This window comes from Equus przewalskii, chromosome 1 (assembly GCF_037783145.1).
Source record: "Equus przewalskii isolate Varuska chromosome 1, EquPr2, whole genome shotgun sequence".
Classification (NCBI taxonomy): domain Eukaryota; kingdom Metazoa; phylum Chordata; class Mammalia; order Perissodactyla; family Equidae; genus Equus; species Equus przewalskii.
In genome coordinates, this window is record NC_091831.1 from 16,759,353 (window position 1) to 16,772,177 (window position 12,825).

Sequence of the window (12,825 nt, forward strand, 5' to 3'; positions counted from 1 at the left end):
CTCACTGAAAATATTTAATAAATACCACAAATATAGAACATAATAGTGACAAATTTTCTCATCATACTTCTGCCCAATCTACTCACCAAGTCTTAGTGTTAACTTCGTATTTATAAAGATCATCTACCAATCCATATTTATTGCCTGGTAATGCTTTATAGCCTCCATGAACATAAATGGACTTTGTTATTTCATCATACACACTGGTGTGGCCATATCCACCTTGAACAATAGCTCCTTTAGTTTCTGGAACAAGCCAAGTGTTTGATGCTGTAAGAAAAAGAAGATAAACCATGAACGAACCTCAAGTAGTATTAAAAAATATAACTAATAAATCACCAAACTACCAACAAGGTAATTCTAACACCACATTTTTATGAGTAAAGTATACCTAATATTCATTTAATCAAGAAACAATTATTAAATATGTGCTAGTTACTATGTCCGGTGCTAGGGTTAACGTTGAGTAAGACAGGTCTTTCTTTAGATTAATAAATTAAACACTGAAAATGCCAAATATTTGTATGTACAAGAGAAAAAGGAAAATTTGATTCTCACATACATTTCTGTATTTGTAAATAACCCTGAAAAAAAGTTTTAACAAATAACTTATGAGAGCCTACTATGTGACAGGCTCTGAGTCAGTCACTGATACTACAAAGGTTAAAAAAGATGTGATCCCTGCCCCTAACAATTTTTAGAACGGTGCTGATCTTTTATCTCTCAGTTATGAGTCCCACAGAGAATACTTTGTATTGCTGGTGAAAACCTAAAAACTAAATTTCCAAGACTCCCTTGGCAGTTGTGTTACCGTTAGTTTCCATCAAAGGGTGTACTGGTAAGAAATTAGAAGGCAAAAGGAAGAAAGACACTGTGCTTCATCTCTAGCAGCAGGAACAGGCAGGTGGCTACAGTAGGTAGCAGCAGGGTGGCTCCTGCTCAGTGATAGCAGTGGCCCCTACAGTAAGTAACTCAATGGCAAATGTGGTCATAGGCTCCAGCCTGGGTCTGTAGCAGCCTCCAGATTTCTGAGTGATGCCCTCATTTCAGTGTCTCTAGCACTTTTGTAGTTAACTTCCTGTATTAAATCCTATTCTGCTTGATCTATCTAGAAGGAACTCTTATTTCCTACTACAAATTTACGAATACAAGCACCAATCACATGCAAGGCATGCTTTTAAGAATATGCAGATAAAAAACATAGATCCTTGGCCTTAGAAAATTTAGATTATAAAGAGCAACTATATAGAAATCTGTCATTAGTCTTTAAATATCCACCCAGACCACACCTCCATCTTCCTTCTAATTCGTCACCTAAACTCTGGCATCCTAGAGAGCTCATTGAAAATACTCAAGTCAAGTAATAGAAAATAAAGCTGATGCTTAAAAATTCTTCACATTTACACAATTCTAAAGTGAAGAAAGTGATACCTCAATGGTCATAAAATATAGAAGTATCATAAAGGAGTCATTAAAGCCAATTTTACATTGAGAAAACTAAATATGTGTGAAGAAATTTCAGAGAATTCTTGTAACTAATGGACGTTACATTTTAGAGGTAATTTCCAAAGAATGAAGTTAATAACTTATCAGAAATAATTTGATTAATATTTTTAACCACCTATGAAAACTACACATATATAGCCAAACTGAATGTTTTTCATGTTTTTATTCATTCTCTTAATAAAGAAAGATAAAATGTTTCTTACCAAAAAATGTTGTAGTAATGAAGAGGTGTATAACGTAAAAGTGAACATTACCTCAGCCCATTATCCAGAGCTATTTTGCACAATTTGTTATGTTCAAACTATAGTTCTGAATATTTCATTACACGTATACAAAACACATGTAAATGATCTACATGTACATACATACCTATAAATACTTGTACAAAAAAATCACACTATTTTACTATTTTTTCACTTAACAAAATATTTGGGGCACATTCCATGTCCCATTTGTCATTTTTTAACAGCTAAATTCAATTGTACTGATGGTACATAACTTACTTAAATAACTCTACATTGTGAATCATTTGGGTTTCAATTTGTTCTTAAAAACAATGCAAGAAACAACCTTGCGATCAGAAGTAGCATCATTATCTAACAGAGCATATACTATGTCTCAGGAAGTACCTCATTATTTCATTTAGTAATAACCCTTTGAAAGGTTACTATTGCCATCCCTTCTTTACAGCTGAGGAAACTGAGAGTTAGAAAAATTAAGTAACCCATCAAAAGTTTACAAGTTAATAAGAGGGACAAGATGATGTAGACTAATTTCTCCCTCTCCTCACCACTAAATACAATAACAGACCCTGGAAATAGTGTAAGAGACAACCAAAGGAGAAATCTGAAAGGTGTAAAGAGAAAGACAGACTGGTTAGGGACTCCAGGACCAGAGGATGGGTGTCTCATGATCCTCCACCCAACAGAAGAGGGCTACTTAGGTCCAGCATTTCTCAACCTCCAACCTAGCAATGAAACGCAACTCAGGTAGGCTTATTCCTCCCTCAAATTGAACAAGAGTCCCTTGGACAACCTTAAATGATCCTAGCAGCACCAGCAAGAGGGATCCACCAAACACTGCTTACAACAAGCAGAGAGGGGAAGAGGAACTCTTCCCCACCAGGCCTGAGACTGGAAAGGGAGATCTCACCACAAGACCTGAATGCTAAACCTAAACAGAGTGACTGCCTACTAAAATAGAAGATTAAATAGGATGCAAAGACTCCTGATATAAGAGCCAAAATATCTAGGATACAATAAAAAATTACTTGTCATATGGAGAACCAGTAAAATCACAACTTTAGTGAGAAAAGACAATCAAGTGACACTAACACTGAGATGTTGAAATTATCTGACAAAAATTTTAAAGTAGCCATGATAAAAATATCCAAAAAGCAATTACATGTTCCCTTGAAACAAATCTCACCAAAAAAAAAAAAGAAAGAAAGAAATTTGAAAAAAAACAAACCCAGAAAAATACAGTAACAAATAAAAACTGAATGGACAGGCTCAATAGTAGAGTGGAGCTGATCAAGGACAGAATAGTAAACTTGAGGACAGATCCATAAAATTTACCCAATCTGAACAACAGAGAAAACGGGCTGAAAAAAAGTCAACAGAGTCTTGGGACAATTAATATTGATCCAACATTTATATCATTGGAGTCCCAGAATAAGAGGAAAAAGAGAATGGGACTGAAAGAGTATTTAGAGAAATGACGGCTGAAAACATCCAAATTTTAAATAAGACATAAACATACAGATTCAAAAAGCTGAGAGAAGTCCAAATAGAATAAATTCAGAGAAATTCATGCCAAGACACATCATAAGTAAACTTCTAAAAACTAAAGACAAAGAAAAAAGATCTTGAAAACAGCCGGAGAGAAATGACACATTACCCACAGGGGAATGTGAATTTGAATAACAGTGGATTTCTCCTCTGGAACTATAAAGGTCTGAAGGAAGTAGCACAACATTTTTCAAATGCTGGAAAAAAGAACTGTCAGGTCTGAATTCTACTTCTGGCAAAACTATCCTTCAGGAATTAAGGGGGAACAAAGACTCTCAGATGAAAAAGAAACAAGGCTTTGAATTTAGTGGCCCTCTCCTTAAAGAATGGCTAAAGGAAATTCTTCAAACAGAAATTAAATGGTAAAAGAAGGAGTTTTAGAGCATGAGCAAAGAACAACAAATAGAGAAGAAATATGACTATGTAGAATAGACTATCCTTGCCCTCTGTGAGGCTTATAAATCATATTTGATGAAGGAAACAAAAATTCTAATCATTTAATACTCAAGACAATGATATTTAAAAGTGGGGAATGTGAGGGGATGTAAACGAAAGAAAGGTTTCCACACTTGATTTGAAGTGGTAAAATGTTGATACTAATAGACAGTAAGAACCAGAGCAACCTCTAAGAAAACTATACAAAGAGATACACTCAAGAAAATTATAAATAAATCAAGACGGAATTCTAAAAACTGTTCAAGGAATCCAGAAGAAGCAAGTAAAGAGAAACAGAAGCACAAGAAACAGGAAACAAACAGAAAACAATAATAAAATAGCAGACTCAGGCACTAACATATCAAAATTCCTTAAATGTAAATGGCTCATTTATATAACATTTTTGAAATGACAAAATTATAGAAATGGAGAATAGATCAGTGATTGTCGAGGGCTAGAGATGAGAGAGGAGTGAGGGAAGAAGGAAGGTGGGTGTGGTTTAAAAGAGCAAAGAGAAGGATCCTTGTGATAGAACTATTCTGTATCTTGACTGTGGTGGTAGATACACAAAACAATATGTGACAAAACTGCACAAAACTACATACATACATGCAGGCACACATACACACACATGCATACACAAATGGGTACAAATGAATCTGGAGAAATCTGAATAAGATTAATGGATTGTGTCAATGTCAACATCAAGGTTGTGATATTGAACTGTATTTTTACAAGATGTTACCACTGAGGAAAACTGCATAAAGGTACACAGGACCACTCTGTTATTTCTCACAAGTGTATGCAAATCTTAATTTGACTTTCAAAATTAAAAGTTTAATTAAAAAATACATATATTTACCTTACTAGTAATGGGCAGTTCATCATGAAATACGAAACTTGATTCAACTACTTGTCAAACATTAAAAAAATTAAAAGCGTAAGAGATGTGACACAGTTGTAATACCAAAGTGTGCACTCTTAAATACTACAGCAGTATTTCTCAAGGTTTGGTCACTAGCAATTCAATCAAGGAACCCAAAGGTGATATGGCAGTTTGAGATAAAAAATCAAGAAAATAATTTTGCTCACATACAGGTGATAAACTTGAAATGTAAAATTAACTATTATTTACCTTCTCATTATATTATTTTTGCATTTGGAAATGTGCACATACTACAAGGAATCGGGTTGCCTCTGTAAAAATTCAAGGTAACAAAATATTGGCCATCTTGGAAAAAGTATTTTCTTATCATTTATATGTTATTATTTGTATATGCATGAATATTGTTTTTAATTTGACAAATTGCTCTATCATATTCCCAATTTATAAAAAGTGAATCACTGATTCAAAAGTAGTTCATTAAAGAGAAAAGATAGTGATGAAAACAGATACATGAATATAAAAAAACTCAGGATAATACTGTAAAAGTCAAAAGGAAAAATGACTCAAATATAACAAGAGTTCTTTATTAGGCCATGATGGACTAATTTAGAGCATTTAATTACCTGCCATAAACAACTTAAAAGCCAGAAAAAAATACGAAAAATGATAGTGGATAGCAAGCAGCATAGGACTGTGATCCAATGTCAGCACAGGACTGTGATTCTAAAGAAAAAGGAAACAAGATGAGCCCTCTGATTGCCAGAGCATACTGCTGGGGCAATGCCTGGCCACTGAACAAAACAGTAGAGACTGCAAACAGATTATGGTGACCTAACTGGCTTAAGAAAAGAAAAATCTGAGTTTGAGAAAACCAAACCAGCTAGAATTTGTAGGAAATAATATCAGAGATGAGGTAACTGCACACAGAGAAAGCTCAAGAGATCTGCAGAAAGTTTCCCTCAAGTCTTTAGCTGAGTATCGATCTGCATGTGCATAAAAGAAAGCTATTTGAGGTCATGGAAAGAACCACCAAAAAACTAATAGGCTGAATAACTCTTGCATATCACACAGGGTTAGGAATAGTTTGTGCTCCAAGCAGCCATAGAAGAAAGACCTCATACTCCAGGAGGCATTAGGTCAAATCCTGAAAAGGGCTGTAGTACGGGAACAAATTAGCCATAAACTAAAAGTTGCTCTGGATCCACTCTAACAAATCTCAGGAGCAATCACCCAAAATGCTTAAACTGGTACAAGGTAACTTGACTGCATGTCAGTATAAAATCCAACACTCTTTAAAGGGATAGAACAAAATCCAGCATCCAACAAAGCAAAAATACACAATATTCAAAATGCGCTTAAAAATTAACAAGAATAGAGGGCAAAGAAAATATGACCTATAAGAAGAAGAAAAATCAATCAATAGAAAGAGATCAAGAAATAACACAGAAGATAGAATTAGAAGAAAAGAATGCATTAAAAAGATATTTTAAATATCTTCGATAATGTTACAGAAAATATGAACATGATAAGAGAAAAATGGAAGATAAAAAAGACTCAAACAGAACTCCTGGAAATGAAAAACACATTGAATAGAATTAACACAAGATTAGACACTACAGGAGAAAAGAACAGTGAATCTAAGATTTGGAAAGAGAAACCATCCAAAATGAAGCACACAAACAAACGAAAAATACCTGAGAAACAATGAGTAGAGTAGCAGGAATCTGTATTAAAATATCAAGCAATGTCATCTAGTGTGATAAGAGTTCCAGAAATGTGGCAGTGGTAGGGTAGACAGAACCAATGTTTGAAGAAATAGTTTCTCAAATTTAACAAACTCTATAAATCCACTCAAGCAACATCAACGGAAAAGAAGAAGAAAAAAAAATAAAGAAATAAGGAAACCCATGCTAATGAAGAATATGAAGTGATAAAGACAAACAAGCAGAAGAACAAAAATTAGAATGACAGCTGACTTCTCATCAGAAACCATGCAAGTCAGAAGACAATGAAGTCACATTTTTAAACTCCTGGGAAGGGAAAAATCTGTCAACCTAGAATTTTACACCCAAAACAAAAAAATAACTATTGAAGTAGAATTCTACACCAAGCAAAATATTTTCCAAAAGTGAAAGAGAAACAAAACTTTCTTCAGACCAAAAATAAAGCAGAGAGAATGTATTATTCCAGACTTGCCCTACAAGAGATGACAAAGAAAGTTCTTTGAGCTGAATGAAAATGATAGTTGACACCAGATAGAAGCTGGACTTACATAGATGAATGAAGAGTACAGGAAATTATTGATATGTGGGTAAATATATAACGCATCATTTCTCATTTTCTCTCAATAAAATGATGACTTACTGTTGAAAACAAAAAACTATAACAATTTATTATGGTGTTTATAACATATGAGATATGATATTAGTTGCAAAGGAAAAAGAAAGAAATGCAGGTACACTATTCTGAGGTTCTGACACTGCATGCAATGTGGTAGAACATTATTGAAAGGTAGAAACTGATTAGCTAAAGATGCGTATTGTAAACACTAGAGTAAGCTCTACAAGAATTTTTTTGAAATGCATAATTAATAAATGAATAGTCTACAGATTCAAGAAGGTGAGCAAACCACACACAGGATAAATTCCCAAAAATTCACACCCAAGCACATCACAATAAAATTTCGGAAAACTCAAGATGAATAAAACAACTCAGAAGCAGGTAGAGAAAAACAAAAAATTAGCTACAGGGGAACAACAGTTCAAATACTGTTATGTTATCCTAAGAAACCATGGAAGCCAGAAGGAAGTGTCCCAACACTTTTTAAAGTGCTGAAAATAACTATAATTCAGAATTCTACACCTAGCAAAAACATTCGTCAGGGATGAATGTGAAATAAAGAAATTCTCAGATGTAGAAAAACTAACATAATCCATAGCCAGCAGACCTGCTCTAAAAGAAATGCTAAAAGAAGCTCTTCAGACAAAAGGGAAACAATAATAGAAGGAAACCTGGAGGGAAGGAGGACAATTTATGGGGACCTAACAATTCTAATCATGGAAATATCTAATAACAGAACATCTAAATGTATGAAGCAAAAATTGATAGAACTGAAAAATTAAATAGATAAATCCACAATCATAACTGGAGCTTTCTATACTAGTCTTTTGGTAACTAAGGAAAATATTAAACAGAATATCAGCAAGGATACAGAAGACTTGAATAACTCCATCAGCCATAACATAATTGGCCTTTATAGAACACCCCAACCAACTACAGCAGAATATACATCCTTTTCAAATTCACATTTCACATTCATCAAGACAGACCATATTCTGGGTCAGAAAATAAGACTCACAAAATTTTTTAATCAAAAAAAAATAGTCGCCGACAATAATAGAATTAAATAAGAAATAATGACAAGAAAGATATTTTTTAAAATCGTCACATATTTGGATTAAACTAAATACTACTAAACAACTCAGGAGCCAAAGACAAAGTCACAAAGAAAATTAGAAAATACCTAGAACTAAATGGAAACAAAAATACAACATTTCAAACTTGTGTGGGATACAGCTAAAACAGTGCTTAAATCAGCCATTCGCAAGGGTAGTTCCCTGACAGCAGCACTTGGCATTACCTGGAAACTTTTTAAAAATGAAAATTCCCTGGCACCAATCCTGACATAATGAATTAAAAAATCAGGGATTAGAGGGGCTGGCCCCATGGCCGAGTCATTAAGTTCGTGCGCTCCACTGCAGGCGGCCCAGTATTTCGTTGGTTCGGGTCCTGGGCAGTGACATGGCACTGCTCATCAAACCACGCTGAGGCAGCGTCCCACATGCCACAACTGGAAGGACCCACAACGAAGAATATACAACTATGCACCGGGGGGCTTTGGGGAGAAAAAGGGAAAAATAAAATCTTTAAAAAAAAAAAAATCAGGGATTAGTGCACAGCAATCTATTTTAACAACCCTCCAGGTGATTCCCATGCATACCAAAGTTTGAGAACTATTGGCTTAGAAGGAAATTAATAATTTAAAAAAATTATTTTTAAAAAAAAAATAAGAAGAAGAAAAGATGAGCCAGTCCTGATGGCCTAGTGGTTAAAGTTTGGCGCACTCATGGCTTTGGTGGCCTGAGTTCAGTTCCCAGTCGCAGAACCACACCAATTGTCTGTCAGTAGCCATGTTGTGGCCGCGGCTCACATAGAAGAACTAGAAGGACTAACAACTAGAATATGCAACTATGTACTGGGGCTCTGGAGGGGAAAACAAAAACTTTAAAAAACAAAGAAGATAAAGGTCTCAATCTCAATTCAATGATCTATTCTTCCATATTCAGAAATTAGTAAAACAAGAACAAATAAAACCCAAAGAAGGAAAGAAATTTAACAAATAAAGCATTAATCAATAAAACAGAAAACAGGGAACAAAAACTGGTTATTTGAAAAGATCAATAAAATTAATTAGCCCATTAATCTCTAGTCAGACTGACAAGAAAAAGAGAGAGGACACAAATAACTCATCAGATAAGAGGAGATACAACAGATATTACAAACATTAAAAAGAATAATAAGGGAATATAATGAACAACTTTATGCCAATAAATTTAATGTCTTAAATGATATGGACAAATTCCTTAAAAACACAAACTACCAAAGCTCATTCAAAAACAAATGCATAATTTGAATATCCCTAACATTTATTAAAGAAAATAAATGCAACAGTCAAAAATCTTTCCTGCAAAGAAAGCTCCTGGACCAGACAGTTTCACTGGTGAAACTCTACCAAACATTTTAAAAAGGAATAATACTAATTCTACACAAACTCTTACAGAAAATAGAATAGGATGAAACTCTCCCCAAATCATTTTACCATTACCCAGATTGCAAAACCAAACAAAGACATTACAAGAAAAGAAAACTATAGTCCAATATTTCTTTTGACCATAAACATAAAAATTTTAATAACATTTTAGCAAATCAATTCCACCAATATATTAAAAGGATACTACATCATGACCAAATAAGGTTTATCTAAGAATGTTATAGTGGTTTAACATCTGAAAATCAATGTCAGTCACCATATTAAGAAACCAAAAACAGCTAAAAGAACAAATGATATCAATAGATGCAGAAAAACTATTTGATGAAATTTAACATCATTCAAGAAAAAAAATCTCAGCAAACAAGGAATAAAAGTGAATATCCTCAACTTAATAAAAGGCATCTAAAAACCATACCACTAATGCAGTAATTAATTAAAAGATTGGAGACTTCTCTCCTAAAGTAAGAAAAAAAGGCAGGAAAGTCTGCTCTCACTACTTCTACTCGGTATTATACCAGAGATCCTACCAATGCAATAATACAAAGAAAGTAAGTAAAAGTTATACAGATTGAAAAGGAAGAACATTTATTAGCATGAGCATAGCACATAGAGAATAAGAAGGAATCTACCAAAAAGCTACAAGGATTAGTAAGTGTGTTTAGCAAAGTTGCAGGATACCAGTTCAATATTAAAAATCAATTGTTTTTCTATATATTAGCAATCAATGATTGTAAATTGAAATTTTAAAATGCTGTTTCCCAGCAAATGCGATAACCACTACACTACAGAAATACCCACAAAAGGCCATTTACAATTACATAAGAAATACGAAACACTTAGGAATAAATTTAGCAAACTATACATAATATCAGTACACTGAAAACTACAAAACACTGCTGAAAAAGTTGAAGACCTAAATAAATGCTGAGGGGCCAGCCCCCTACCCGAGTGGTTAAGTTCACATGCTCCACTTCAGCAGCCCAAGGTTTCGCAGGTTCAGATCCTGGGCACAGACATGGTGCTGCTCATCAAGCCATGCTGAGGTGACATCCCACATAGCACAGCCAGAAGGACCTACAATTAGAATGTACAACTATGCACTGGGGGGCTTTGGGGAGAAGAAGAAGGAAAAAAAGAAGAAGATTGGCAACAGGTGTTAGCTCAGGTGCCAATCTTTAAAAAGAAAAGCTAAAATACACCATGTCCATGAGTTAGAAGAGTCAATATTGTTAAGGATTCAACTTTCCTCTCTACATATGTAATACAACCCCAATTAAAATCCCTAGAGGCTTTTTATTTTTAAAGAAATTGGCAAGCTGATTCTAAATTTTATATTGGCAATGTGAAGAACCAAGAATAGTCCAAAAATTTTTTAAAATAGAAAAAATGATGGAGGACTTACACTGCCTGATTTATAAAGCTACAGTAATCAACAGAGAGTGGCATTGGAGTAAGCATAAGATACATCAATTGACCAGAATTGAGTCCAAAGATTGATTCATACGTAGATGGTCAAGTGACTTTTCAACACATGTACTAAAGAAATTCAATGAGGAAAGGAAAATCTTTTCAACAAATGTTGCTGGAACAAGTGGATGTTTATTTTTTTTAAAAAATCTCAGCCCTTGGGGCCAGCCCAGTGGTATAGTGGTTAAGTTTGCACACTCTGCTTCAGTGGCCCAGAGTTCACAGGTTGGGATCCCGGGTGTGGACCTACACACAGCTCATCAGGCCATGCTGTGGTGGCATCCCACATACAAAATAGAGAAAGAGTGGCAGGGATGTTAGCTCAGGAACAATCTTCCTCACGCACAAAGAGGAAGATTGGCACTGTTGCCAATCTTCTTTACACACGCAAAAAAACTCAGCCCTTACTTCACACCATATATGAAAATTAACTCAAATGGATGACAGATCTGAGCATAAGAGCCCAAAGTATACAACACCTAGTAGAACACATAAAAGAGAAACCTTTGTGACCTTGAGCTTGACAAAGATCTCTTAGTAGAAACAAAAACCACACATCATGAAAAATTGAGAAATTGTATTTCATCAAAACTAAAACCCTCTGCTTTTTAGAAGACACTGTGAAGAGATGAAAAGGTGCCCCACAACTGGGAGAAATTATTTGCAAAACATATACCAAATAAAGAACTTATATCCAGAATATATAACGAACTTATAACTCCGTAAGTCAATGATCCAATTTTCAAAATTAACAAAAAGTATGAACATACATCACCAAAACTATACAAATGGCAAATACTGAAATACAAAGGTATTCAGTATCATTAGTCATCAGGGAAATTCAAATAAAAACCATAATAAGGTATCACTACATTCCCAGTAGAATAACTAAAATTAAAAGACTAACAATATCAAGTGTTGGTGAGGATGTGAAATAATCGGAATTCTCAGACACTGCTGGTGGGTTGCAAATAGTAGTACCACTTTGGTAAATAGTATGGAAGTTTCTTATATAGTTAAACATATAATTAGCAAATAACCCAATAATCCCACTCTTCAATACCTACACAACAGAAAACGTATGCCAACAAATAATCATAACAGCTTTATTCAAAAGACCTAAAAACTGGACCCAAATGTCCACTAACTGGTGAATGCATAAACAAATTGTTTTATTGATACAATGGAATACCACTCAAGAATAAAAAGAAGCAAACTACTAATATAGGCAAAAATGAATCTCAAAATTATTATGCTAAGTGATAGAAGCCACACAGAGAGACCACATAGTGTATGATTCCTTTATATGAAATTTGAAATATGACAGAAAACAGATCAGTGGTTCCGTAGGGCTAGAGGATCACAAGAGATTGCTTGCAAAGGGGCATAAGCAAAGTTTTTGCAGTAATGTAAACGTTCTATATCTTGATTAAGGTGGTACTTACACAGCTGGATCCACTTGTTAAAGATCATCAAGCTGTACTCTTAAAATTGGTGTTTTTACACAGACACACACATACGTGCTGGTAACAAGTAAATCTGCTTCTCTCAGGCTTCCTCAACCTAGTATATGGCATCTCCATTCTTCTAGTTGATCAAACATCTTAGAGACATCCTTGACTCTTTTCCCTCACATTTCACATGATTTGTCAGCAATTCCTGTTGTCTCCACTTTCAAAACAAATCCAGAATCCAACTATTTCTCACCACTTCCCTTGCTAACACACTATTCCAAGACAATATCATTATTCATCTGAATGATTGATCACTGAAAATGCACAATAAGGAGAAATGATTTTTATTTAATTTAGTGATTTGTAATATAAACTGACAAAGATATCTTGGGATCACTACTAATAAAGCATCAATTATTTGTATCACTCCCCCCTATAGTGCCAACAGGAATTTTA

General features: G+C 34.3%; 1 protein-coding gene across 4 annotated transcripts in view; it reads right to left on the reverse strand.

Annotated features, from left to right (window-relative positions):
- Window positions 1-12,825, reverse strand: part of ATRNL1 (attractin like 1) — a 747,612-nt gene that overhangs the window by 636,591 nt on the left and 98,196 nt on the right. For all 4 annotated transcript variants that reach the window (XM_070595739.1, XM_070595592.1, XM_070595677.1 and 1 more), the window contains exon 9: window positions 87-270. In XM_070595739.1, coding sequence (XP_070451840.1) covers window positions 87-270 — 184 coding nt within the window. The remainder of the gene's footprint in view (window positions 1-86; window positions 271-12,825) is intronic.